Source organism: Crotalus tigris, unplaced genomic scaffold, assembly GCF_016545835.1.
Source record: "Crotalus tigris isolate CLP2741 ecotype Arizona unplaced genomic scaffold, ASM1654583v1 scf7180000019762.1414395, whole genome shotgun sequence".
Lineage (NCBI taxonomy): Eukaryota > Metazoa > Chordata > Lepidosauria > Squamata > Viperidae > Crotalus > Crotalus tigris.
This window is the reverse complement of record NW_024097700.1, coordinates 219,850-242,971: the sequence shown is the minus strand read 5'-3', so window position 1 is coordinate 242,971 and position 23,122 is coordinate 219,850. Positions and strand designations below refer to the sequence as shown.

Sequence of the window (23,122 nt, the reverse complement as noted above, 5' to 3'; positions counted from 1 at the left end):
TGATGGGGAAAGAGGAGAGCTATGCAATAGCAGAGAAGCTTTTGATAGGATATAATAAGAATAGAGTGAGAAGGGATCTTGGAGATCTTCTAGTCCAGCCCCCTGCTTAAGTAGACCCTAAACCAGAGGTAGTCAACCTTGGCTCTTTTATGACTCGTGGACTTCAATTCCCAGAATTCCTGAGCCAGCTGGCTCAGGAATTCTGGGAGTTGAAGTTCACGAGTCATAAAAGAGCCAAGGTTGACTATCCCTGCCCTAAACCATTTCAGACAAGTGACTGTTCAGTCTCTTCTTAAAAACCTCCAGTGATGAAGCATCTACAACTTCTGAAGGCAAGGTTAATTGTCCTCACTGTCGGGAAATTCCTCCTTAATTCCAGGTTGCTTCTCTAGATTCGTTTCCATCGTTTCTCGTCCTGCCTTCTGGTGCCTTGGAAAATAAATTGGCCCCCTCCTCTTTGTGGCAGCCCCATAAATACTGGGACACTGCTATCAGATTCCCCCCCTCCTTTTTTCCCTCTAAACTGGCCATATCAACTGGCTGGTTCGTGCTTGGCTGTCTCGTGTGTACACAGCCTACTCCCCCTCGACCAGGAAAAGATGCTGCTGGCTGCCATGCCATCCACGCCCCTTTCGACGGCACTTCGCCGGGTAGAAAGCTCGGGCAGCCCGCCCGCCGACCGTCCCTCTCCGACTTGTCTTCTCATTCTCCCGTAGCTCCTCCTCCTCCTTCCGGCAAGCCAATCGCCTGCGCTTCCGAGCGGCGCTTCCGTAGGTCCCGCCCCTTCTCCTTTGACCCCGCCGATGTCTTCGCGTTTCCATCTTCCTGTTCCAAACCACGTGGACGCGCGCTGGGCACTGCAGGGCAACCGTGGCGGCGCTGGGATCATAACAACGGGCGAGCTTTGGCCGTCCCGCCCAGTTTGGCCGGCTTCAGAACCGGGCGGTTGAGCTCGGCTGGTGGCAGCGGCGCCCGGGCAGTTAACATGGCGAGCCAGGCTCCTTCCCTTAGCTATGTCGGGAGCAACTTTTTGCGGCAGAGGCTGGTGCTCTCCACGCTGAGCGGGCGGCCGGTGAAAATCCGCAAGATCAGGGCCAAGGATGACAACCCCGGCCTCAGAGGTTGGTTAGTCTGGGACTGCCAGGCAAATTCCCTGGGGACGATTTGGTGGTGGGGGGGTGAGCCTGGTGGGAAGGGGGCGGTGCTGCGAGTGCCTGTTGGAGGCTCGCTTGCTGAAAGGAGGCTGGCGGGTGGATTGAATTCCCGTGGAGGCAACGGCAGCTAGCTGCGCACCTGAGTCGATGCACACAAGACGGAGCAGCCACTTTGATTTTGCCCGCGGGTAGCCTGGGCGAAGAGCCCGAGTTATCAGGCTGTTGCCGCTGCCTGATTTGCCTTAAAAGGCGAACATCTGTGTAATCCGCAAGATTGTGTGCTGGTGTGAAAAAGAGCTCGGTTCGATCCACTGGGTTAGCTATCTGCTTAAAGGACCATGGGGCGATATGCCAGTCCCACCCTACCAATGCTTAGGCACCATGGCCCCTATTCATACCACAGGCTTTAGAGAATGTCAAATGATTTTTTTCCCCCTTCAAATAACAGGTAGTCCTCAACTTACGGTTCAAAGTTACAACACACCGAAAAAGTGACTTACGACTATTTTCCCCACTTAATGCCTGTTGCAACATCCATGATCACATGATCAACATTCAGCCACTTGGCAACTGACTCATTTATGACAGTTGCAGTATCCTGGGGTCAGGTGATCACCTTTTGCAATCTTCAGACAAGCAAAAATCAATGGGGAAACCAGATTCACTTAACCACCATGTTACTAACTTAACAACAGTAGCAATTCACTTAACAACCAGGACTAGAAAGATCATAAAATGGGGCAAATGTCTTAACAAATGTCTCACTTAGCAACAGAAATTTTGGGCTCAATTATGGTCATAAGTTGAGGGCTACCTGTAGAATATGGCAATGGCTTTTTCAACCCTTCCTTGAACTATCTATGCAGCAGCAGCAGGCCCTATCTGGGTGAGATGTTCCTAAGACAACACCTGCCTAAAATTAATGCACTGAATTAAACAAGTTAATTAAGGAAATCCTTTGACAGTAGATTCAAATCACAGTCACTTAAAAAGAGCTGTAACTCTCTCCTGCCCCATTCCTCTTTAAGTATTAAAGGTAGTATTACTTAGACTCAGAATGCTGCTTTTTATTGTTCATATACACTATCATTTTAAACCAATGATTCTCAAACCCTGGTTTGTTAACTAACTTAACTAATGTGTTAAATTCACACATTACCAAAGAATCCATAAACCATAACTTAGCGTGATAGTGTGACTGAATCTGTTCGATACAATGTGGTGCCTGGGGTTAAGAACACAGCTTTGCTTCATAAAAGAATTTTTCCTGTCCTGTCTGGTTAGAGCATGTGGCTGAGATATTCAAAATTCAAAAAGAATTATTCCACAAATGACCTAGAACTCTTCCATTAATTATTCATTTTTACATTGCCTCATGCAATGAAAAAATGTGGCATATAGATTTTTTACATAAGATATTCAGTGCAATTATACTTGCTTCCTTGGAAATTAGCTCCACTCTATTGGGAATTACCCCTTGGTTATTGTGTGTGGTGTTGCAGCTAAAATTTGTTCCACTTACTTACAAATGTTTATTCCTAAATTGTAAAGTAGCTAACTCATAAGGTTAGAGGTAGATCAACTCTAAATATTTTGGTAGGAATCAATTCCTGATTTTATGTTTTTAAAAGCTTTTTTATTGCATAATTTTCTAGAGTGTCTTTCTAAACTTTGCATCTATTAGATAGGCTGATATTTTACTTCATCAGTTGCTTCTACAATCACTTTGTTGGTTGATTGCTTTGTCATGATCTGAAGAATATATATAGTTCTCAGTAACTTGGTTAATAGATGAAGGTCCAGACAGTTCAGTACTATGAAGCGAGTTTGCTATGTATTTCCTTGCTGTTTAGACAGAACTGTCTTACTTCCCTTTTTACATCACTACTCTGTAACACTGGTGGGCAACTTTATCAGCTTAGAAGGCCACATCTGCTGCTGGATCCGGAGTGTGTGTGCATGTAAACATAACTGCCTTAACTACTGGAAAAAAGAGGATGATTCATCTTTTCTTCTGCTGATTTTGTTCTAGATTTCATTCCTCCTGTTACTATTGTTTATTAAGAAAGTAAGAGCTTTTAGGAGATCCAATGTGGGTCGGTCATCGGGACCAGAGGTTTACTCTAGAGCCCATCCGCAGGGAACATCTGCTTCCTTCATTTGTAAGAACTTTTATTGGGCTGGAGAATCTCCCAACATTGTCAGTGGGAGCTTTTCTAACCCAATTGAGGTTTACAACTAGACTAGTGATTGATTGTCAGGCTGCCAGGAGGAGCTTTCAAGTGATGGAGACCACCTGGGGCTGCCCAGTGCTTAGAATGATGGATGGGGGAAGTCTTGAGTTCAAATTTAGATTTATAAGAAGCGACACTTTGGCAAACTGATACATCTTAAAATCTAACATATAGACTGGACTTGGGAATGAAATGGGTCCGCTCAGGCAGAACTTCCCAGTGGAAAGTAAGAATATAAATATAAGCACATTTTAACAGAAAATTACACAAGTCTTTTCTGTCTATTTCATCTTTGTTGTGCCGGTGTCACAGTCTTGGACTTAAGTGGGTTCAGGAGAAAAGATGGGTGAGACCAGGGAAGAGGATTTGGATCCAGTTTATATTCAGTGCAAGTATATAAACAATAAGATTTGTGTCCTTTGAAGAGAAACCAAGGTATTAACTACAACTAATATTATACCCAATTATTTAACAATTGTGCCCCTTCTATCACATTTCCATTGCAATTTGGCAGCAATTGAGCCTTGTTGGCCTGGGGGTCCCAAGTTGCACACCTTTTCCCCCTTACTCTTTCTCAATTAGCATCCTATTTTGCTTTCTTTATTGGCTTTATGTTAGTAGTTGCCGTTCACCATTTTCGTAAAACATTTTCTACTTGCACATCTGTGGAATAAACTGCCAGGGACTCCAAAGCAATTAGGGCAAAGTGTGAGCCAAGATGTTTGCACTCAAAATCCATTCACAAGCTACATGAAGTGTTTGTGGGAGCCAATTTAGTAAACACTGAGGGTTAGAAAATATATAGCTTCCTGTAGTCTGGGATGTTTGGAAGAAAAAAGCTAGAAGCAAATATGAAAATTCCTAGTGTGCCTGACTTTTGTGTGCTGTGTGGTACCTCTGCCCTCCATGTCTTTCTTTATTTTTCCATCCCAAATCAAACCAGGCAAACATTTTAACTGCTGCTTTCTTTTCCCATACAGCATGCTTTCTCTCTTCTGTCTCTGTTCTGGTGGACATCCCACTGAATACTGTTTTCTGTTAATTTAGCCTTCTTTCTTTCCCGGATGTCTTTCTTTTGCATCTATTGTTTTTGCAACTGTAGGTCCCCTTATTCTATTATCCTGCCCCCCCCCCCCGCTGCAGAGCCACCATTTTCTCCTCTATATTGTAGAGGAGAAATACAGATAGTCCTTGACTTATGACAAAAATGGAGTCCAAGATTTCAGTTGTTAAGTAAGATATCCTGCCCCCCCTCGCTGCAGAGCCACCATTTTCTCCTCTATATTGTAGAGGAGAAATACAGATAGTCCTTGACTTATGAGAAAAATGGAGTCCAAGATTTCAGTTGTTAAGTAAGATAGTTGTGAAGTGAATTTTGCCCCATTTTATGACCTTTCTTGCCACAGTTGTTAAGTGAATCACTGCGGTTGTTAAATTAATAATACGGTTGTAAAGTGAATCTGGCTTCCCCCTTTGACTTTTTTGTCAGAAGGTCGCAAAAGATGATCACATGAGCCCAGAACATGGCAACCATCATAAATATGAGCCAGTTGCCAGGTGTCCAAATTTTGATCATGTGACCACGGGGATGCTGCAGCGATTGTAAATGTGAAAAACAGTCATAAGTCACTTTTTTCAGTGCTGTTGTCACTAAAAAAAAAAGGTTGTAAGTCAAGGACTGCTTGTATTTTCTGTACCATAATGACTTTATTGGCATTTCCTTTGTTCCTCCCTTTTTTCCTCTAGTCTTCTCTGATAGTCTCAATGCATCTTGTTTCTCTTATATTTTCCCCTATTTTTTTTTTCTTCCTTCAATTCATGATTCTCTCAATACACTAAGAAATCCCCTGCTGTCTTTTTTCTGCTTGCCTTCCCCATTTTTTTTTTGGCTGTACTCAATCATGGTACTTTCATTTTCCCAGCAATTCCTATCCTGGGAGCACCTGGGATGGCACAGATGCTGACAGTGGTGTCTAAAAACTGGTGACAATGCCACAGGTGCCTTCAAATCAGTGGAAGAACAATGGCGATATTTCGGATGGGCTTTTCTACTGCCAAACAGAGGAGTGAATGAGCTGTAAGCGAGAGATATTTGGTTATGCAGACATCCCTCTTACAACTTGCGAAACCTATTGCCCCTAAGCTGCGGAAAGGAAATCACTTAGGCTGGAGGGAAGATGATTCAGATTTGCTCTTTTGCCAGCTGAGGAAAAAACCTGAAATTCAAGGGTATTTTTCCCCCCATTTTTCCTAATTGCGAATAAAAGAGAACATTTTCTCTCCTACTCTAGGTTACAAAACAGGGCATAACTGCAGCAATATAAACTGCAAATTGTAATTACTCTAGAGTCTGATGCAAATTAATCATCAGCGATTCCAGAGTAGACCAGCTAATTATGGAAATCAATTGTGAAGTAACTTTATCATCAAACAATTATATGATAATACTACTTTTTAGATGTATTATTATTTTTTTAAATAAGCTTTTTCCTCCACATGTCACCCTCATTAACAGACATTTTAATTTCTATTAAGCCAACTTACTTACTAAAACAGAAAATTAAGTATATCAATATATGCATACCCCAAATTTATGAATAATCTTCAAAATAAGACTCTCAGCAGGAAAAAGCCCATTTAAATGTAGAGAGAGATGAGATTTTCAGACTTTTTGTAATTGATGGAGAATTAATGTGATTCCAGCCTTGCACTGATTATTTACAACAATAAAAACCTGCCATATCTCTCCTATTATCCACTGGTCAATTTCTAAACCCTCAGAAAATAAGTCAAAAGAACATAAGCATTTATAAGAGCAATGAGCCTTCCAAAGTAATTTATACATATAGTAACCTTTATCCTCCCCCCCCCTTCCTCAAAGCCTCTATAGTGCATGATCCACATAATAGGAAGTGATGTTGCATTTTGAGCATTATAATACCAATAACTAACTAAATCCACTCTTTTATTGTCTAAAGAAACAGGCAAAAGTGTCCAAAACCTGCAGAACAATACTTTTTATTGGGTTATGTGCAGATACAGTATATAGTAGTTAAAGGGTATTTTAAATAAACTATTGCCACTCTACAATTTTATGATTGCAAATAATCAAATGTAAGATGAGATTGCATTCTGGATCTTTGTTCTCCAGTGTTTTTTCCTATTGTAAAAACAGGATGTGTGAGTGTGAGTTTAAATTTTATAAGGGGATTTTTAATGAGCAACATATGTACCTAAAGTGTTCTTGAAACCCTGCCTTTAAAAAGGACCTTGACTTGACATGCCCTGTGAAGGCTGTAGCCCTTCAATCAGTAGAGTTTCAGTCCTCTGCCTTAAGAGGTCAACGCTAAAGTCCTGGGTCAATTTGAAAGTTAATATGATTGACCACCTCAAGTTCAATTAATTTATGATCGTAAAATGGGGCAAAACTCACTTAGCAACAGAAATTTTGGGCTCAGTTGTGGCTGCACGTCGAGGACTACCTATATATCCAATTTAAAGCTATTCGAATTGGCACTGATACCACTGAACTCCTCAAATTTATTTCTTAACGAAGGGTAGTGAGTTTGCTTTTTCACTACAGTAAGACATTAATCCAAATCTAACAGGTAAGAAAACACAATAAGGGCAGCAGGAATGAAAGAGAAAAGATTCAGAGCTAAAATATGAAGTAATTAGCAAGTTCTGCTAAGTTGGTGCTCTTGTGGTGTTGCAATATTTTTGGTTATAGTGGCTATGTGGGTCTCTCTACATTAACTCTTTTGTATGATGGTTACCCATCACTGTATTGACTCTTGATATTGCCCCCCTTCTATCCGGAACCTGCTGACGTTTCATTACAAAAGTGATAAATCTCCCTGGCCTTATTTTCCCCCCTTTTCCAAAATAAGGAACAAGGTAGATACATTCCCTATTTCATTCTTTAATTCCATCGTCTTAAAAAAAAAAAAGCCTGAATTGCCCAAATAGAAAAATAGAACTGGGTTAGAACAATAGTACAGATTTTGTTTTGTAACATTGGGAAGTGAACAACTGAAACTTTTGAATACTTGCTTGGAGGAGAGATTTATTGCGTGACCATATGCATAGGATGGCAAATAGGAGATTTTGGGAGGGAAAAAAATCTTACTGTTACTGATTTTTTTTCTATCGTAAAATTGGAGTAGATTTTACTCACTTGTCTATTTTAACCACATGATCAACCAAGTATTTTAACTGTAATATGACTACAATTATATGCTGTTTGATTTGTGAAGATTTCCATAAAGATTCTTGGAATAGCTGCTGAATACCAGCAATCTAATCTTATGTATGCTTCTCTGACAGATTTTGAAGCAAACTTTCTCAGGCTGATTGACAAGATAACCAATGGCTCTAGGATTGAAATAAACCAAACAGGTAAGGATTATATTTTTAGTGATATTGGCATAAATGGAGCTCCAGTCTTTTGGAGTTGATGGCATATTTGGAATTTTAGAGAACATAATCGTTTAAAAGCACTATTTTACTACATGCTATCTGCCCTTCCTTTTATCCTACCCCTGTTTTGATGGACATCTTCCTTCCTTCTACTTTTTCTCATCTAAGTTCTTTTTCTAGGCAATTGGATCTGTGGCCAGGCTAAGAATTACGTTGCAACTGCCCATCACTTATTTCTTTTTTTAAAAAAGTTAAAGGGGTCCACTTTTGCTAGCTTCCTTTTTTAAAAAAAATTAAAAGCAGCATAAAGAGAGGTGGCTCTCATGGAGCTTGATGGCTGCTGAGAAAGGTGCCCATAGTCATATACCATACTGGGAATCCAACTTTGCAGAGCACAAGGGGGCCTCCATTGAAGAGTTTCACCAGTTGGAAAGTAGATATGGGAGGAAACATAGAATTGATAGAGTTGGTGAAAAAAAAATTGTGAGTATGTCAGTTGCAAGTGCTTAAGCCTGTGGATATAGAGATCTGGGAAAGGGAGTGTGTATTTTCTTTTTTTATTGCTATTCATTTTTATTAACGTAATATTTGCAAAGTAAAAACAATACAAAATTAAAGAAAAGCAAAAGTAAAGTTAAAAAATGAAAAGTAAATAGAAAAGAAATAAAAGAGGAAAAGAGAGAAAAATAAAGAAAAATGTAAGGAAGTGACTTCCAATCTTCTTTGCAGCAGTTAGAAATGCGTTTTTCTTTATCTCCCTCTCCCTCTCTCTAAAAATCAAGCCCATAAATCACAAGCTTATTATTTTGTATTTTCATCAAAAAGTCCGTAAAGGATTTCCAGTCACTAACAAATACAATTATATTTTTCTTAATCAAACAAATCGATTTTGCCATTTCCGCAAATTATATCTAATAAGGGAATGTGTATTTTCTTGTTTTGTATATTGTAAGGCTTCTTTTATTTGTAATTATTGGCAGGTTCTCTTACAGGACACCTGATAGTGCAAGTCAGGGGAAGGGGGGGATTGACCTGACCTTTCTATGCATTTTCCTATACCTAACCTTTATTTTCTCTCCCACCCATTGCTGTAACATCCTGGTTGCACAATGAGAATTAATTGCCACAAAGCCCTTTTGTCGGTTTGTAGAGTCATTTGCACATATGATAGAGACTGATTGACAGGCAAGCCATATGTGTTGTTTTTTGTCTTATTATGTAGCTTTTGCAATAACATTTCTGTTGCTTTATTTTTACAGGTACAACTTTGTACTACCAGCCTGGTCTGCTCCACGGAGGGTCACTGGAACATGATTGCAGCCCAAATCGAAGTATTGGATATTATCTAGAGAGTCTTCTCTGCTTAGCCCCATTCATGAAACATGCACTAAGAATTGTCCTCAGCGGTATAACCAATGATCAGATAGATCCATCAGTAAGTTGAAGATCTACCAATTTATCTTTTCCTAGCATATTGTCCATAGAGAGCTTTCACAGAATTGTAAAAGGAGATGGGTTAGAGTCAAGGGCATCCTTTGGGAGTGTGGTGTGTGTCAAAATAGCGTGCATCTGCACTTCAGGTAATCATCAACTTACAACCATTTGTTTAGCAACCATTCAGAGTCATACTGGCCCTGAAAAAAGTGAGTTATAATTGGTTCTCACATTTATGACCAGTATTCCCACTCTTAAATGATCAAAATTAAGGTGCTTGGCAACCAGCTTGTATTAAAATGGTTACCGCATCCTAAGGTCATGTGATCACAATTTGCAATCTTCCCAGCCAGCTTCTGACAAACCAAGACAATGGGGAAAGCTGAATTTGCTTAACGACTGCATGATTCACTTAACAACTGCAGTGATTCGCTTAACAATCATGGCAAAAAGTCGTAAATCAGACATGAATCACTAAACAATTACCTGGCTTAGACGTGGAAATGGTGGTCCCAAGTGTAGTCATAAGTTGAGGGCTACTTGTACTGAAGTCCCACCTCATTTTTACATGCAATGTGACCCATACAGAAAAGGTTCCTTGATTCCAACGGCACAATCTTCTTGAATATGTAGTTTCCTCTGTGGAATTCCCTTATGAAAACCCTACCTGCAAATTAGGATTTGGGCATTAAAGAGAGAGAGGAAGCATACTCTCAAATGTTGCAGTGCTCCATCCAGTGCATAGAAAAGCCTGTAGAAGAAACATACCGTGTTTCCCCGAAAATAAGACCTGGTCTTATTATTATTTTTTGCCTCCAAAAGAGGTACCAGGTCTTATTTTTGGGATAGTGTCTTTTCCATAGTCTCACCTCGCGGTGGTGGCACCGACAGCTCTGCCCAGTCAAAGGAAATGCCTCTGAAGCTGAGAATGGAGCTCCGGATTGACGCATGCACAGCACGCCCGGCCTACATTTCGTTGTCAGAGGCCTTCTGGAAAAGCATCTATCCGTAGCTTGGTTCTTGGCTGCAGAGGCCTTTCTGGAAGGCCTTTGATGGCGAAATGCAGGCCGGGGGGCACTGCAGAAGAAGTGGGTTGGTGAGGCGAGGCAAGTGTCAGTTCATGGGAGGCCTGGCTGCAATGATAAGCAGGTGCAGGTCGCATGGGGCAGCTCTACCCCCCCGCCAGAGCTTGATTTTTAGGCACGCACCTCACCCAAAACTAGAGTTTATTTTGGGGGTAGGGCTTATATTAGACCCACTCCCAACAATCAAGCTAGGGCTTATTTTCGGGGCAGGTCTTACTGTTGGGGAAAGGAGCCATGCATAGTCTTGTATGTGGTGACTCCCAAGAACAATGTGCCATTTCCTCAGCTCTATGTAGATTTTTATGCCTTCCCATATAATATAATCTATATAGAAAAGTCTGTAAAGGGGAGTGCCTTGGGAACAAGATGCAATATTATGTGGCTATCCTTTTAAAGGTCAGTGTCAGTCTTGAGGAAAAACAAAGGGCGAACCCCTGAGTACTTTGCTTGACGCTCAATCAGCTCATATATACTCTGCATTGGTTCTGATACAGTAAGTTGATCTTGATCAATATAAACATAAACTGAAAATGCAATCCATTTTCAAAATTCCATGTATGTATTTGGAAAACTATTCATCAATAGCTTAATACATCTATAAGTCTATAAATACAAGCTAGGGAAAGACATTTACAGGTTCTGAGACTCCACCAGTTGGACCATCTGAATATATCTGCACTTTTACTTCATTCTTACATTTTGGATAAAATAGATGAGAAGGAGAAAAGTGTGCGAACTATATCCTTCTCATTTTAAACTGTTTATAAAAATGGATGGGGACCAATTACATTTTCCTCCTTGGCCAATTGAGACTCCTTTCCAAAATCTTCTTGGTTAGCTGATTGCCTTTGTAGGCTGGAGGGCTCAGTGTTGTTGGATAAAATAACTGTAACTGAATGCCAAAATATTATCCCCACTGACTTGCTCTGTCAATATTGGTGAGAGGAATTGCCCAAGGAACTAGCCAGAACAAAACAAAATACTCCCAACAACATGACAGGGCAAGCCACTAGTATATAAACAGATATCAAACCCCATCCCTTCTAGCACTGATGATGTTGGGTAATGAAATGTTGGGTAATGAAATGTCTGCAAAAAAACAACAAAGCTCAGAGAGCAGCAAGGATTCCACATTATATGGATATGCTGCAAGAATAACTTCATTTTTTATATAGAAATGTTTTCCTAGAAACAGCAGATTTTCAGTGGCATTCATTGTCTGTGAAACAAGAATGGATTAATAGCTAATTTATGCATCAGGATTGAGGGATAATTTATTGGTTGCTAATTTATGATCTTGCATTTTTTTAACTTGTCACTTAATATACAAACTTAATTTTTATTTTCATAATAGACTTTTAATTTCTTGTTGCTTCACTATTGAAAATGTTCTCATTTAACAAAAATAGTTTTGTAATGAATCTTTCAGGTGGATGTTCTGAAGGCAACTGCTCTACCTTTGTTGAAAAGATTTGGAATTGATGGTGAAGAATTAGAATTGAAGGTAAGAATTTGCTATTGATCAGAACGTCACTGAAATTAAGAGATGTCTTTAAAAAATAACTTTCTATGAGTTCATATTTGACCATAGTATTGGTGGCCCCATCTTCTTTCTCTTCATTTTGACAGGTGCATCAATTTTCTACAATTTTATCAGTCCTCTGGATTTTTGACAAACATTCAAGGGTTCTCTTTTGTTTTCAGATTGTAAGGCGGGGTATGCCCCCCAAAGGAGGAGGGGAAGTGGTCTTCGCTTGTCCTGTGAAGAAAGTATTAAAACCTATTCAATACGTTGACCCCGGTAAAATTAAGCGTATCAGAGGTATGGCGTATCCTTCTTTGAATGTGTCTGAAGAGAATTCTAGACTGCTCTTTTCATGCAAAGATTTAGTTTTTAGTTCAATATCCTCTTAATGCAGGCATGTCCAATCTGCAGCCTTTGGGTTGCACATGGTCCTGGATAGCTAGTAATGCAGTCCCACAAGAATGTAATAAAAATACAAAAAAGAATAAAACGTTTGTTATTTATATAAATTAGCCATATTATGTACTTTACATAAGACAAGAACATCGATAACTGAGCTGTGGATAAGTAGCCTGAATTTTCTAGCAATATATAGGGATTCACTTTCCAAGCATATAGTGAGTAGGTGGAATTCAGATGGGTCCATTACAGCATTTTTTCTCAGCTGTGGAACAAAGTCCAAAACCAGTGTTAGACCATGCAAGTATTTAATTCCTCACGAGTCCATTCATATCTAAATTCATTGTTTAATTGGATTAATATCAGTGAATCAACTATGGCTAAGTTTTTTTTAACTGGTATCTGTTACTAATAAAACAGAATCAAATAGCATGAGAAAATAATAAAGAGATAATCCAGTTGTGACACTCACCAGAAAAGAATACATGAAGATAGAGTATAGTACTTCATTGGTTATATAATAACTATTATATAGCTATTCCTGTGTGATCTTCATTCTTCCAGCTTTATCACTCACAAATAATGACAATACTGGAGCTAAGTTCAGGTACTGTTTGCAGGGGATGGGGGGTAACTACCATCTGATTTCTGGTGGTTGTTAACATTAAACCATACGAGCCATCTCCTCAACATCAAATCCAGGTGAGGAGTTGCCACCACTTTTTCCATTTTGAGTTGGCTGTTTTGAAATTCAATAAGTTGGTAAATTGTCTGGAGTTCAGCATAACATCACTCTAGCTTTCTATAGGGTCTGCAGTCAATGGATTTGGTATGAACTTTTGAACCAGAAGAACATTGGTATAAGTAGTACATGCATAGTGTGATTTAAATGTACATTCTCTGTTTTGCTTTTCTTTGTTGCAAAATATCCAGATGTGTATTGTGCATAGATGTGCATGCATTCACGAAGGAAAGGCACCACTGGTACTGACCCTCTTTTTGTTTTCAAGTGTATTCAGAAATATTTCCTTAGCTTTCTAAACCAGGTATTCAGTCAGGGTGTCCCCCCAGATAGCAAACCGAATGGTGGATTCTGCAAGGAGCATCTTGAATAAATTCCTACCGGATATTTACATTCATACCGATCATATGAAAGGGACCAGCTCCGGGAAGTAAGTTTTCAGACAATGTTTTTTGAAGGTATATGTTATATGACTTCAGAGATTTTCATGAGATCACAGTGCTATCTAATAATATGTATTGCTATCAGTAGTACCATCTAGGAATTCCTTGTGGAGGCCAAAGGGGAACTTCATGTAGACCACAGATGACTTATGCCCATTTTAGTCCATTCAGCTTTTAATTACTTACCCACTAGGTCAGAGGTCCCCAACCTTTTTGGCACCAGGAACCGGTTTCATGAAAGACAATTTTTTCATGGATTGGGGGGGGGGGAGGGGGAGGTTTCAGGATGATTCATTATGTTTATTCTAAATTTTCTAAATAAACAAACAAATAATGCACTTTATTATTATATTTTATTAGATTAGACCAGTGACTTTCTGCTACATTTCCCCTTAAGCACTTTGTCTCCAAGAAAATGGGAAGGAAAAAAGACAATCCTAAACTCAGCCTTCCAGCAAAACAAACCAAAGATCCAGTACGATGATGGACGTGCTGAGAAAACCAAGAGAGGGGGGGAGGGCACTGCGCAAGCCCAGCAGCCTTGGAAATGGTGCAGATGAGAGAGGGATTCCCTTGGAGACACAGTGCTTAAAGGGAAATGTAGCTCCTCTTCCCCCTCCCACATGGCAAGCCAGGTAGAAGCGTGTGCATGGCTTGCAAACTTGGAGACTTGCGTGAAGGGAGCACGAGCCCAGCTGGGGTTCCGGGAGGGGGACAGGAGGAAAGTGAGGAAGAAGAGGAGGAGGAGGAAGAAAAAGTAGGAGGGAGAGGAAGCAGGCAGAGGAGGAGGAGGCAGAAAAGAGAGCAGAAGAAGCAGGAGGAGGAAGGATGTGAACTGAGATGTTGCAAGCCAGTTGCAAGTGCAGCCGCTGGAGAACCTTTGCTCTGAGCAAGCGGCTTCTGCTCTGCCACTCTCCCGCCCCTGCCCAGACCCCTGCAGACTCGCCGCATGCCTCCAGCTACGCGGACCGGTTCCTAACTGGTCACGGACCGTTACTGGTCCTTGGATCGGGGTTGGGGATGCCTGCACTAGGTCATATAACCTGATTTTGGAAAAACTAGGATTACCTCTTTGGAGAAAGAGAGCTTGCCCTCTCATTCTTGAACCTGTTAGCAAGCTCACTCCCATCTTTCTGACATCCTGGAGACTTTCTGATTAGAGCAGTGGTTCTCAACCTGTGGGTCGGGACCCCATTTGGGGTCGAATGACCATTTCACGGGGGTCGCCAAACCATGCTGTCCACCATTTTTTTCCCTTTTCCCTAGCTGTCCTAATCCCTCTTATTGGTGGCCACACCCACTTGGGGGTCACCACAACATGGGGAACTGTATTATGGGGTCATGGCATTAGAAAGGTTGAGAATCACTGGATTAGAGCTGCTGGCCTCTACCTGTTTTCAAACTTGCAGGAAAGGATTTCCTTTGACTCCCTCATCATTTGTCAACCGTTGGGTGGTTGAGCAGGTGCATTGGCCACAGAAGTCTTTGATTTGATCCTGACTTAAAAGGGCCTGGCAGCAGGGACTGAGAGATGCCCTTGTTAGGCGTCTTAGAAAGCTGTTGCTGGTCAGAGTATAAATCACTGGCTTAGTGGACAATTTGCCTGACCCAGTGATAGGCTGCTTCTTACGTTCCTAGATAATAAGAAAAAATTAATTACATCAAATTTATGGTCGGTGTTTGGGTTGGCTGTCATGTAGTTTTAAATACTTGTATAGTTGTTAAGAAACCACCCTAGCAGTCAAAGATTGGACACTTTTGTCAAAGACATCCCCCCCCCCCAAGAAAAATATACCTTTCCCTTCAATTTCTCCTCTGCACCCATCTTTCTTTCAGGTCTCCTGGCTTTGGCCTGTTTCTCGTAGCTGAGACTACAAATGGGACTTTCCTTAGTGCTGAACTGGCCTCTAATCCCCAGGGCCAGGGTGCTGCTGTGCTTCCAGAAGACCTTGCTGTGAACTGTGCAAAGTTACTCCTTGAAGAGATCCACCGAGTAAGTGGCTGATTCTAAGTCTCTTTTGAAGAATAATTACTAGTCCGTCTCCACACCTGATGCCCTCCATAGATGTTGGAATCTCAGCTTCCAGAATTCCTGGCGATCCGGATGTGGTGATCCCAAAATATCTGGAAGGTACTAGAGATGGGAAGGCTCTTTTAGAAGACTCACATTTGTTCATGAGTTCTTCCATGCTGTTTGGAGAGTCTGGTAGCTGTAGCTCCAGCAGGTACCAAGCTGAGGAAGGCTGTGTCAATGTCTCTCCCTTGAATGTCATCCTATGCATTTTAGTTCTGTCCATATTTGCGCTTATGTAATTTTAGTTCTGCCCATATTGTATTGCAACATAAGCTTTTTATTCTCTAGGTAACAGCAGCAGCAGAGTTGCGTTGTATATAAAGGCTTTTTCCCAAATGCAACAAATAAAATGCACCTTTCTTTTGGCTACCAATGGGAAGAAGTCTATCAAGGTGGTCCTCAGGTTACAACGGTACAGTGATTGGGACAGGAATTTCAAGGGATTTCCTTCACTAAGTGATGAATTCATGTGACATCACTCTTTACAACTGCTAAGCGAGGCAGTTGTAAAGAGTGATGTCACATGAATTCATCACTTAGTGAAGGAAATCCCTTGAAACCCCATTAACCAAGTTCCACCAGTCATTAGGCAAGGATCCGTTCCATCAAAGTCATGCCCAGCTTGAATCCCTCCAGACTCTGAGCCCTGGTAAGGTGAGGAACTGCCTCCTCTTGAACTCCTCCAACTTGCCTATTCTACCCACCCCTCCCAAAATCTGCCCTTTTGACTACCCAGCACAGTGGCACACCTTAGCAGCGGTGGCACCAGCAGCACTGGGACTGAAATAGAGACCCAAGTCTTTAGCTTTCCCAGCCAGCCACTCCCACCTCCAGGCCTCTTATTTCAGCCCAAGGAGTGCCACTTCAAGCCCCGCACTGTGGTCAGCCACCACAGTGCAAGGCTTCATCTGCCACTGCCCTGTGTGCAGTGGGCCCTGCTATGCCCATCTGACTTTCACTGTCTTCCACTGCTGACAAGGTGTGCCCAGCCTGACCCTATATAAAAGGCAGCAGCTGGCCATGCCCATCCCTCTCCAACTCATGTGTGTCCTTCTCAGGATGTTTTGGCAGGCCCCAGAAGCATTGCAAGAAGGCCATGCATGATTTGGAGAAAGCTCACGCCGTCTCGGGAAGAAGGCCTGGTATGGCCAGCACCTGCCTTGCATAGGGCCAGGCCAGGTGTGCCTTGTCAGCAGCAGAAGCTGGTGAAGTTCAGGTGGAGGTGACAGCCTGTGGAGCACAGGTGGTGTGGCAACAGCTGAAGCTTTGCACTGGGAAGTCTGGCCACGGTGTGGGCCTTGAGATGGCGACACTGAGGCTGGAGTAGGGGACCGGGTAGATGGGGCGCAGCTGAGTGGGACTGCTGAAGACCCTAGTCCTTTACTTCAGCCCTAATGCTTCTGATGCTGCCACTGCCACTGAGGGAGTGCATGATCCAAGATGGCCAAATGGGCAGAGATGAAAGGGGGGGGGGGGAAGGAGAGAAAGTCGAAGTGCTCCTGCAGTTGTAAGCGTGGACCTGCTGCCAAGCATCAGAGTTTTGATCATGTGACTGTGAGGGCTCTTCAGTTTCTGATTTTGTTTGCCCTGCATTTCACATGCACCCATGCTGAGATGGGTTCCCTGGAACAAGCTGTACTTCCGAAACAGATTGCCATGTGCCTGTTACACATTGTGCAGCACTGCGAGATAACAGTGCGTCACAATTTCAGTTTCAGGAAGCAGTTGTAGGGTTATTTGAAGATATACAAATAGCTCCGATATAATTTTGACTATGTTGCTTTGCAGCTGGACTTGTGAAAATAATTTGTTTATCTTTTGATATTTGAAATGTTAAGAGCAGAGTTCCCCTGTGCTCTCTCCCAGTTTCCTTTTCCCCTTTTATCTATAGTTTGTGTCTACCGCAAAGCTTAATGATTAAAGCATTTCCTTTGCAGGGAGGCTGCGTGGACTCAATAAACCAAAGCCTCATTCTACTTCTTATGACCCTTGGGCAGCAAGATGTCTCCAAAGTCCTTCTAGGACCATTATCACCTTACACGTACGTTTTCTCACCCACACCCAGGAATAATTGTTCTTGCTCAGTTTGTCAGCTGAAGGGACAGGAAGCCATTACTTGGAACAGTTAATTGCTGCCAAAAGAACTACTTAGGCTGATGTTTAGAACACTCCATGCAGTATGTTGTTACTGTTTATGTAATGCCATCGAATAAGTTTCTTATCGGTTCACTGTAAATCAAGCTAATGAAGCTTGCAGGGACGGGATTGCATTTGCTTTTATAGACAGATGCCAACATGCATTATGTAAGTATGGTAACAGGTTCCTTTGTAAAGTGTCTGATATAAGGAGTAACTCCCCAGCTTGCAGTTTCGATAGCAATGACATTGAATAGAAAGTATTTTGAAATAGCAGATGTTCATGTCACAATTTTCAGCATATTATAGTCAATATTGTATTCAAGAGAGACTAAGATCCATTTCTGTTGGATCCGAGAGCCAGTTTGGCATAGTGGCAAGTACACTGGACTAGAAACAGAGGGCCTGTGAGTTCTAGTCTTTCCTTAGGTATGGAAACCAGCTGGGTGACTTTAAGCCAGTCATTCCCTTACAGCCCAACTCATAGGAATTTAGTTGAAGGGGAAATAAGCAGGCAGGAGTAGCATGTACAGTATATGTATAAGTCGACTTTTATTTGTAAAATAAATAATAAAGGTGGGATACAAATGAAATACGTTGCCTTGAATTGTGTAAAATAAAGGCAGGATAGTTATAAGTACAACAATGTGAAATTACAGCTGCCAGTTCTTTAGCTGGTGTTGGCCTTCATATGGATCCAGTTTTTCTTCTTACTGCAGTGTGACTATTGTGTTTCTGTGTATGCATTCTTTTTTTAAGTCTCTGAAGCAAGGCCATTTGTAGACGTTTGAGGATTTGCACATGCTTTGTCAGCTGGGGACTTTCGAAGGAAAATAAGGTTCTTTTCAGTTTGCAGATGATCTGGGGTACTTCAGTAGAATAATGTCAGTGTAACTTGACTGTGAACTGTCCTTTTTCGGTTATCATGGTACCGGTGCTGTATGTATGAAAGGTACAGTACTGTGATAACTGAAGAATGATAGTGCCATCACAATGAGATGGGTAATGCTATGAAATTACTGCTGGGCGTTATGTGCTTTTGAGAGTTAAGTAGGAGATTTTGAGATAGAATAAGGAGAGGAAGAACTTGTATGCCTTGCTGATGGATAGTAGTCCATTAGTAATATAGGAATGTGTAAACATTCATCATGGCTTAGTCATAAAAAATATTTTTTTAACTAGTAATAAACTTATGAAGCCAACTTCTCCAAATAGTATTTTGGAAAAGTTAATTAAAAGTCCACGCAGATTTTTTAAAAAGTTCTCCAAGTGATATTCTTAAATCCTTTTCAGCTTCACATGTCTTTTGTTTTAATTAATTGAAAACTTTACTTTGGAGATATGCAATTTTGCTCACTTATTTTTTTCCACTTTTTATAACATTTGACCATAGAAGAGTGATGTATTTTACAAATAATCAGGTAGACATTTTTCATGAATGGGTATTTGCTTTTGAAATGCAGATGTTGACTACAGTTTAGAAAAAGAGAAGTATACTTACAGTTGTTGTTTTCCTTTTCTTTTAGAATTGAATTCCTGCGACATTTAAGAAGTTATTTCCAGGTTATGTTTAAAATTGAGACCAAATCGTTTGAAGACGAACGAAAGGGAGGTGAAAAAGTCGTAATGACCTGTGTTGGCATTGGGTTTTCTAATCTTAGCAAAACAGTAAGATGATGCTTTGCTTGTGGACTTCGATTAAAAAATACAAAAATTAATGTTTCTATTGATATACTTTCATGAGCACATTTTCCTCAAGAGTATGTGGATTTTGTGTGTGTGACTGACTTTCACTTATTAAAGCAGTAGCCGTTGCATTTTAATCCCTTTGGAGGACAATCTTGAGATGCCATTATGGACTTGAAGCACATGTTGAAGGTTACATTTATTGAAGATACTTCTAGACATTTGTGGTTAGTTTTGGAGTTGGAAATACAACCTATATCTCTATTTTTCCTTTTATTGTAGAAAGAGCATGTTCTAAAATCTTGTTCAAAATCAGATGCACTGATAAACAAATTTGTGCCACACAGTCTTAAAACTACAATTGAACTTTTCCAAGGAAGCTCTTTAATATGCGATAAATTAAGCTGGAAGTTTTGTTACCAGGCTTTTTTTCAAAAAGGGAGGCTTTAAAGATGATGATGATGATAATAATAATAATTTTTAAAAAAGCTGGAAGGGACCTTGGAGGTCATCAAGTCCAACCCCCTGCTAAGGCAGGTAACTCTACACCATTTCAGACAAATGGCTGTCCAATCTCTTAAAAACGTGTTGGAGCATTCACGGCTTCTGGAGGCAGGTTGTTCCACTGATTAATTGTTCTCACTGTCAGGAAGTTTATCCTTAGTTCCAGGTTGCTTCTCTCCTTGATTAGTTTCCATCCGTTGCTTCTTGTCCTGCCTTCAGGCGCTTTGGAGAATAGCTTGACTTCCTCTTCTTTGTGGCAGCCCCTGAGATATTGGAACACTGCTATCATGTCCCCACTTATCCTTTTCTTTGTTAAACTAGACATACCCAATTCCAGCAACTGTTCCATATATGTTTTAGCCTCCTGTCCCCTAATCATCTTTGTTGAGTCCCCTGCTCTTCTCTGTACTCTTTCTAGAGTCTCAACATCTTTTTTACATCACGGTGACCAAAACTGGATGCAGTATTCCAAGTGTGGCCTTACCAAGGCATTGTAAAGTAGTATTAATACTTCAAGTGATCTTGATTCTATCCCTCTGTTAATGTAGCCTAGCACTGTGTTGGCCTTTTTGGCAGCTGCAGCATACTGCTGGCTCATATTTAAGTGACTGTCCACTAGGACTTCGAGGTTCCTCTCACAGTTACTACTATTGAGCAAGGTACACCCTATACTATACCTGTACATTTGGTTTTTCTTGCCTAAATGTAGAACCTTACATTTTTCACCATTGAATTTCATTTTGTTAGATAGTGCCCAGTGTTCAAGTCTGTCCAGATCCTCCTGTATCCTAAGCCTGTCTTCTGGAGTGTTGGCTATTCCTGCCAGCTTGGTGTCGTCTGCAAATTTGATGAGTTATAGATGATAGGCTATAAAGCAGCTCTCCATGGAGAAGGACAAGCTCTTTTTTATAGCTCTTCTTTCTTGACCTTAGGATGAAGTCTAAACAGAAATTTAGCCTTTTATTCTGAGTACCGTAAATGCCGGCGTATAAGGCGACTTCCGCGAGCGCTGAAATCGGTGCCAAAGATGGGGGTCGTCTTATATGCCGAGTTGTCTTATACGTCGGAAATACTGGTAGTTTCTGGCGTATAAGACGACGTTCTAGGAATGCGGCCCGGCTATAAAGACGGGGGTCGTCTTATACGCCGGGTCGCCTTGTACGCCAGCATTTACGGTAAGTGGATGTTAAAACCACTTGTCCCATATCTTTTCTTGCTCAGATATAGTGACAATTGATTCAGAGGCTTATTGATTCCATTGTATAGCAACTTCATTTTTCTGCATCTGGAAGTAATTCTGAGACAGCGATTGGTTCATGGAAATCATTATAGAAAGGATGGCTGTTCTGCTGAATATCATGCAAGCAAAATTCTTGTGTATCTGAATGATTTGAAATCTGTTTTCTACCTGGAAGATAACCTAACAACTGATTCATGCGCTCTTTTTAATTATTTTTGTCTGCTCTCTTTCATTCCTTTCCATCCTCCCTACAGCCTGTCATACTGGAGATTATCATGACAAACCAGGAGCATTTTCTAAAGAAAAGCCATTTTCTTATATTCTACATAATCCTAAGTATGAATAAAAGCTCCCATTCACAACAAACCTCATTGCCCAAACGTCTCATTCTAACCCCCTTTTAAAAAAAATATTAAAACTTTTCAGCAGAGGGAGGGATTGGGTTGTGTGTATAGGTAGTCCTCGACTTATGTCCACTATTAAGCCCAAAAATTCCATTACTAAACAAGACTGTTGTCAAGTGAGTTTTGCCCCCTTTCACAACTTTTCTTGCCACAATTGTTAAGTGAATCCGGCTTCTTCATTTTCTTTGTTTGTCAGAAGGTCGCAAAAGGTGATTACATGATAAGATAAGATAACCTTTATTGTCATTTTTATACTGTAGGCATGATGGCACACATCAAAAATGAAATTTAGTTGCCCGCTCTCAAAGTGAAACACATACATGACACACACCTAAACATACTATGAACAACATATGTATAGACCCACATCCCTACATATACGTAGCAAATAAATATTAAATATTGTCCATCTTGAATATATTACGGAAAGAGGAAGCCATCAGTTGCCAAGTGTCTGAATCCAAAGTCAAAAGCTTGGAGAAAGGTCAACTTTTCAGATTGTTGGCAATGGGTCTGGGCCCTTAACACCCATCAAAAAAGTAGAACCTTTTTGCACTTAAGTGTTAAGTGCGTCATGCAATCGTTGGGTGAATCCAGCTTCCCCCCATTAACTTTGCTTGTCAAATACAGGCTGGGAAGGTTGCAAATGGCGATTGTGTGAGCCTGGGACGCTGCAGCCCTCATAAATGCATGCCAGTTGTCAAGCGCTTGAAATTTTATCCTGTTGACTGTCGGGATGCGGCAACAGTGGGGATTTGCTGTAAGTCAGTTTTTTTCAGTATCATTGTTATCTTTGAACGACCTGCAGCATGGCTGGCTCAGAAATTCTGGGAGTTGAAGTCCACAGGTTGTAAAGTTGCTATACAGCTAGTCCTTGACTTACAACCATTTATTTAGTGACCATTCAAAATCACAGTGGCACGGAAAAAAGTGACTAATGACCATTTTTCACATGATCCTTGTAGCATCCCCATATTCACATGATCAAAATTTGGATGCTTGGCAGCTGGCATTTATGTATGATGGCTACAGTGCTGAGGGCTCATGTGATCACCTTTTGAGACCTTCTGAGTCATAACATGGGGCACAACTCACTTAACTGTCTTGCTTAACAATGGAAATTTTGGACTCGTTTGTGGTCATAAATCAAGGACTATCTGTAGTTGCCTACCCCTCCAATGTATTAAGGGATGGGCCAATCCAAGGAGTATCTCAGATGATAAAGTTGCCCAGAGTTGCTTTGGTTAGTGAAATGGGCAACATATAAATTTAATGAGTAAATAAAATTATGTTGCAATGTAAGCAGTTCCTTCCATTCCAATGCTAAGCTGACTCAGATGATAAATTCCTCAGGCAGGGTGAGAAAACTTCAAACCTTGTAATTCCTGGATTTGTTGGTTTTTGTTTACTTACTTAAGTCCACATTTTGGATGGGTGGTTTGAAGGAGGGGTCAAAGAAGCCATCTATGTCAAAAGTGAACAGCCCACTCTCAACAGAGAGGGGGAGATCCGTCATCATCTATTTCCAGTCTACAACACAGTCCTTTCTGCAGTTCCAAGAAGGCTCCACACTCATTTGCATTACTCAGGTGACCCTGATGACACAGATAAACCCCCAGTTGGCCTCAACCTCTAAAAGAACG

The 23,122-nt window shown here is 41.0% G+C and overlaps 1 protein-coding gene across 1 annotated transcript; it reads left to right on the top strand.

The window, feature by feature from the left end:
* Window positions 1-794: 794 nt before the first annotated feature.
* Window positions 795-19,363, top strand: RCL1 (RNA terminal phosphate cyclase like 1). The gene is made up of 9 exons (XM_039364483.1): window positions 795-1,121; window positions 7,715-7,786; window positions 9,067-9,242; window positions 11,756-11,830; window positions 12,031-12,155; window positions 13,297-13,422; window positions 15,272-15,428; window positions 17,447-17,550; window positions 19,172-19,363. Exons 1-9 carry the CDS (start codon window positions 986-988, stop codon window positions 19,320-19,322), a joined length of 1,122 nt encoding a protein of 373 aa, XP_039220417.1. The 5' UTR covers window positions 795-985; the 3' UTR covers window positions 19,323-19,363.
* Window positions 19,364-23,122: the final 3,759 nt, after the last annotated feature.

Bases quoted from the DNA above. Each gene is read 5' to 3' on its own strand.
- RCL1 (XM_039364483.1), top strand. From the start codon at position 986: ATGGCGAGCCAGGCTCCTTCCCTTAGCTATGTCGGGAGCAACTTTTTG. The intron at 1,122-7,714 runs GTTGGTTAGTCT...CTTCTCTGACAG, and splicing joins TGACAACCCCGGCCTCAGAG to ATTTTGAAGCAAACTTTCTC. The intron at 12,156-13,296 runs GTATCCTTCTTT...TTTCTAAACCAG, and splicing joins AAGCGTATCAGAGGTATGGC to GTATTCAGTCAGGGTGTCCC.